The 6,000-nt window shown below is 45.8% G+C and overlaps 1 protein-coding gene across 1 annotated transcript in view; it reads right to left on the bottom strand.

Annotated features, from left to right (window-relative positions):
* Positions 1–6,000, bottom strand: part of GNAI3 (G protein subunit alpha i3) — a 30,615-nt gene continuing 24,615 nt past the window's right edge. The window contains exons 6-9 of the mRNA XM_030965782.1: positions 3,734–3,863; positions 2,336–2,489; positions 1,098–1,291; positions 1–1,023 (exon numbers count right to left, since the gene is read on the bottom strand). Coding sequence (XP_030821642.1) covers positions 1,101–1,291; positions 2,336–2,489; positions 3,734–3,863 — 475 coding nt within the window. The 3' untranslated portion in view covers positions 1–1,023; positions 1,098–1,100. The remainder of the gene's footprint in view (positions 1,024–1,097; positions 1,292–2,335; positions 2,490–3,733; positions 3,864–6,000) is intronic.

Raw genomic sequence — 6,000 nt, 5'->3', positions numbered from 1 at the left:
TACAATCTTTACTCACCATTTTAATACTGCCAACAAGTCTAACAGATCCAACTGTACACATGACAAACTGGGAGGAGTCTGGATGCAATCATGGATCAGCAAAGGAATGTAGGACTGGTTAGGGATGGCACTAAAGGGAAATGGGGATTTGGCACCACACAGACAAAGTAAAGGCATGCTCAGGACAGGGCTGGGCAGGGAGGGCCATGGGAAAGGCAGCACTGAATAATGCACCGTTTTCATCCCAAAAAATGCACAGGAATCAGTGGTTTGGGAGCTGGGAAGCAGCAGATTTCCCCCCAGCCAGGGCTCAGCTCCTCTCCCCACTGAGCTAGGGTTATGCTGAGCACAAATCCCTTCCCATAAAACTGGCATAAAACTGGGCTCAAACCCCCAACAGAACCTAAACCCTCCTTCTGCTGCAGGAGCCTTTCCCAAAGCCTGGGGGGAGCAGGATGGTAACAAATCACACATGGAAAAAAAGCTCTAAGGATCTCTTGGTAGCTGCAGAAATATTAAATCCTGGCCATAGCAAGTGTTAAAAACAAGGAATTCCTGCTAAGAGGAATATTTTCTGCAGGATCTGCTCACATGTGCATAGTTAAGTGATTTTTTTTTGTTGCTTTTTTTAATTATTATTATTTTTAAAACAAGGTTTGCAAATAAAGAAATAAAGTTTAGTAAAGTTATAGTTTTCTCGATGGAAAAAAAAAAAATCTTAAAAACAGACTAGTGGTGGCTTGTTAACCAAAGGAAGAGAGAAAGCTACATATCCAAGGTCTGGAATCCAGCTGGAATCCACTGCACATCCTGGAGATCACGTCGTCCAACGATGCCAGGAGGATCTACTCCCACTACGTGGCTTCACTGTGCCCTAATTCCACATCCCACAGCAATAAAAGGTCCCTAAGACAGAAGATTGTGCTAAAGAATTCCAGGATTCCACATGTTCTCTGCTCCTGGGTCATGCTCGTCGCTGTCCCCACGAAGCAGCAAGAGGCTGGGGCTCACCAGGCAGAAACACTGGGAAGGAAACCAGGAATGTAGAAGGGAGCAGAGAGAGCCCTTCCCAGCGGGACACCCAGAGCTGGATTTACCTCTCAGTAGAGCCCACATTCCTTGAGGTTGTTTTTGATGATGACGTCGGTGACGGCGTCGAAGACGAACTGGACGTTCTTGGTGTCGGTGGCGCAGGTGAAGTGGGTGTAGATCTCCTTGGTGTCCTTCCTCCGGTTCAGATCCTCAAACTGGCACTGGATGTAGGCGGCTGCCTCCTCGTACGTGTTGGAGCCTGCAAAGGAGAAGATCCCTGGCTTTGCCCACCGGCTCACGGGAGCTTTTAAGTCCATATTAAGCCGCTTGCAACCATCTGCCTTATCCAGCTACAAATCCAAATCCACCATTAACTCCTTCTGGGAGACCTGAAGTCTGTTCTCTGGGCAGTGACCTTGGATATGAGATCCAGGGATTGCTATGTGCTGGGACAGCCAGGCTCCACAAAGAGCAACAAATCATGGGAGCCATGGGCTGGAAGGGACCTTCAATCCCACCTTGTTCCACCCCTGCCAGGAATAGGGACACCTTGTTGCTCCTGTCCAGCCCAGCCTCAAGCACTTCTAGGGACAGGGAATCCATAGCTTCTCTGGGAATCACAGAAATCAACAGCTTTGAAGAGATTTGAAGGATTTTTTAAACATGTAAATGTGCCCAGGTAAAACCTTCCACCTGTGTGGAACCACAGCAGGGACGGGTTCTGGAACAATCCACGCTGAACACGCACACTCCAGGGTAGACAGGAGCCAGAGCAAGATGTGGTTAAATTCCACAGCCTCTAAAATTGAATTTGAATGGAATTATTGTCCCAGTTAGGTGTGGAAATGGGGAAAAGACCTTCACAGAATCACAGAATCAAAGAATAATGAGGTTGGAAGAGACCTTTAAGATCATTGAGTCCAACCCATGCCCTAACACCTCAACTAAAGCACCAAGTGTCATGTCCAGTCTTTTTTTAAACACATCCAGAGATGGTGATTCCACCACCTCCCTGGGAAGAGCATTCCAGTACTTCATTATTCTTTCAGTGAAAGAAAGAAAATCCCCTCGATTTGTTGGAGTGCAACACTTTATTCCAGGGAAGGACAAAGGTTGTTCCCAACCACAGCTCTTCCAAGAAAACGAGCACCAGCCAACTGAACAGGCCAGAATTGTCCAGGAGGCAAAGGGAAGGAATTGGGGGGAAAGTTTGTAACTGATTCTGGGTTGTGCAAGGCTCTGACTCACTGATTGCTGGCCCAGTGACACAGATGATCCCACGACCCCAGAGATCTCAGCCTACCTGTGTACTCTGGGTAGCAGATCGTTAGTGGGCTCTTCTTAATCTTCTCCTCAAACAGGTCTTTCTTGTTCAGGAAGAGGATGATGGAGGTGTCTGTGAACCATTTGTTGTTACAGATGCTGTCAAACAGTTTCATACTCTCATGCATCCGGTTCTGGAAAAGGAAATCCAACAGGGGAGACGTTAGGGAAGGGTGGGATGGGGGACAGAGGCTCTGCTGCACAGGCCAGACTCAAAACTGAGGTGTCACTGCCACATCCTCACTGCCATTGCCCCAGGAGGAGCACAGGGGTACAGTTCACCTCCTCCTGTTCCTTCCTGGAGTGACTCACACGCAGAGAGCAAGGCATGAGAACAACTCCAGGCACCTCCCAGCAACCAGGAAGGTGGAAAACCTCATGGATGGGTTGTATTTATCATTTTGTGGGGCAAGATTTCACTGGTTTATCCAAAGAGTGCTTGTCCTTGCAGCTCCCAGTCAATTTAACAGAAGGAGTGTCACCACATTTCTCTTCATGGAGAAAAGCAAGGCACAATTCTTCCCAAGAATATTTCCGTGTTTCACATTCTCTGAACCTCAGAGAAAGAAAACACAATTCTTATCATTTGCTGTGCCTGTGTTTGTGCAAAAGTAGAATGCAATATGGAGATTGTTTACCCAAAGTGATGGTGTTTTGTTTCCTTGGCCTTTCAGGGCCAAGTGTGTGTGTGTGTTGGGACTGTTGGCTGACAGTCATGAGATTCTGGGCAGTTGTGTGCAGAGCTGAGTGCTTGGCAGATATAGAATATAATATAGTATAGAATACAGAATTAGTATTAATAGAATATAGTATTAATAGAATATAGTACAGAATATAATACAGAATATAGTATAAAATAGAATATAGAATTAGCATTAATAGAATATAGTATTAATAGAATATAGTACAGAATATAATATAGTATACTATACTATAATATTATATACTATTATATTATATTTTTATAATATATTCTATATATTATATATGTTATATATATTATATATTATATATCCTATATTATATATTATATATTATATTTTTATATATTATATATTATATATTATATATTATATATTATATATCATATATTATATATTATATGTTATATTATACTATATTATTCTCTGCTATATTACATTACATCAGTTTAGATGTAGTGTAATATAATATAGAATAATATAGTATAATAAAGTAATTAATTAGCTTTCTGATAAGATGGAGTCAGATGCATCATTCTCTTCATTCTCTCCCCTTTGTGGGGGGACCCTGCAAATTCTATAGGAGGAGTATACCAGGACCATTCCAGCCTGGTGCAGGATGGAGCTAGGATGCTCCCAGCTCCCTTCCCTGCAGCCATAAATCCCACACCACGCACCATCTCCTCGTCCTCAGCCAACACCAGGTCGTAGTCACTCAGGGCCACGCAGAAGATGATGGCTGTCACCCCCTCGAAGCAGTGGATCCACTTCTTCCGCTCCGAGCGCTGCCCTCCCACGTCGAACATCCTGGCAGAGGCACGAGAAGTGGCTCAGGAGCTGGGCACACCCCTCCTGCCCGGCCCCTGTGGTGTTCCCAAGGATGGGGAGGCTGAGCAGGGCTTGGGAACATTCAGGGTTTTGGGAGCTTCCCTCAGGAGAGGGAGTTTTAAAATGCCCTTCTTGGGAGAGGGGATTTTAAATCAGTATTCTCTATTTTCTTTCAAGTTATGTTGGATAGAGCTTGCAGCAACCTGGGCTAGTGGAAAGTGTCCCTGCCTGTCTGGTTCCAGCTGTCCCTGGATGAGATTTCATATCCCTTCCAAGCCAAACCATTCCATGAGTCTGGTTTTCAGCAGGAAGAACTGGAAGTCACCATCCACAGCTCTGTTGATTTTGTTCTCTTTCCTTCTTCCTTAGCAACAACTCATTTGCTTGACTGGACTCCAAACACTTTCTCACAGGAAATGGATTATTGGGAACACACTACCTGCAAGCTCCTGCTGGGACCCAGGAGGAGATTAAGGGGGTTAAGAAATAATTTCATTTATTAAAAATAATCTGAGGTACCAGAGGTTAAAGGCTGAGCAGTTGCTTATGCAATTTCTGTATAAATTGAATTAATTTCTAATTAAATAGGAATTTGTGTCACAGGTAGTTCCAGCCCCCCTGCTCATCCAAATATGTTGATGGGAGCCCAGGATTGGGATTTAATTAAATCAAGTTAATATATGAGTTATTAAGTCATAGATATTGATTTGTTCCCAGAGCAGACAAGGAGCTGTCCAAGGGGGTATTTAATGATCTCAAACTAACTCCCACCTTCTATTTAACCCTCTGGTCTAGAAGGAAAGATGGAAATCTCTGTGAGAATCCAGGATATTTCCATGGCTTGAATCATTTGCCATTAGCACAGAGAGATTCATGAAGGAAGAGCATCCCTGACACCTCAGCTCATCCCAATTCCAGTCACTGAGGCTTCCCCATCCCATTATTAATGTCTGAGATGGAATATCAGAGCAGAGCTGGCAGCACCAGGGTTTCTGATAGATTAATGCTTCCCTTTGTGGAGCAAACCCCTCTGGGACAGCACCTCGTGTGTCTGGGGCCCTGCACATGATCAATGGCTCTGGGCAGGATCAGGAAGGAGGGTGGAGATGATTAAAGAACACACTGGAGATGCTAATCCTGATCCATCACCACAGGGAGACAAGTTATTCCCTGGATGGACCAGAAGCTGCATAAATAAATCAATGATGCCGAGTATTTTGGCATTTTTGTTTAAAATATTCTTAAATTGGACAGTTTGGAAGCCAAAATGCTTTTCTCTCTAAAACTGTGCAAAAGTTTCCTTCTCCAGAAGAGACCATGGAGATGCCCCAAGGACTGGAGCCCCTCTGCTCTGGATCCAGGAGAGCTGGGAAGAAGAAGGCTCCAGAGAGACCTGAGAGTCCTTTCCAGCGCCTAAAGGATCTCCAGGAGAGCTGGAGAGGGATTTGGGACAAGGGCCTGGAGGGACAGAACAAGTTGAATGGCTTCCTACTGCCTGAGGGGAGGGTTACATGGGATACTGGGAATAAATCCTTCCCTGTGAGGGTGGTGAGGCCCTGGCACAGGGTGCCCAGAGCAGCTGTGGCTGTCCCTGGATCCCTGGGAGTGTCCAAGGCCAGGCTGGACAGGCTGCAGAGCCACCTGGGATAGCTGAAGGTGTCCCTGCCCATGGCAGGGGGGTGGCACTGAATGGGATTTAAGGTCCCATCCAATCCAAACCAACCTGGGATCCTGTTAAAACCCTTGGATTTTAGAAGCACCGCTTGGATTTTGCTGCAACTCCATCAAAGTGTTTCACAGCCCATTTGTAAATAAGCCACCACACGATTTTTAGGAATGTGAGCAGGAAAGACTCCAAACCATTGGCACAGACAGAGGGAGGGGGCTGAGCCACAGGCACTGCACTGTCCTACACCCTCCAGCACAGGAATGCTGTGGGGCTCCAGCTGTTTGTCAGGAGCACACGTGGGATCTGAAGCAAGGAATTCCTAAGCAGCAGGAAGGGGAACTACAGGGATCCAGGTGAGGGAGGAGGGATGCAGCCTCAGCCTGCTCTGAGGTTAGAGGAAGCTCGTTAGTGACATGTAAAGGGACACTGCCAGGAGCAGGCTGGATC

This window comes from Camarhynchus parvulus, chromosome 26 (assembly GCF_901933205.1).
Source record: "Camarhynchus parvulus chromosome 26, STF_HiC, whole genome shotgun sequence".
Lineage (NCBI taxonomy): Eukaryota > Metazoa > Chordata > Aves > Passeriformes > Thraupidae > Camarhynchus > Camarhynchus parvulus.
Note: the sequence above shows the minus strand (reverse complement) of the source record. Positions and strands in the feature narration are given on the sequence as shown.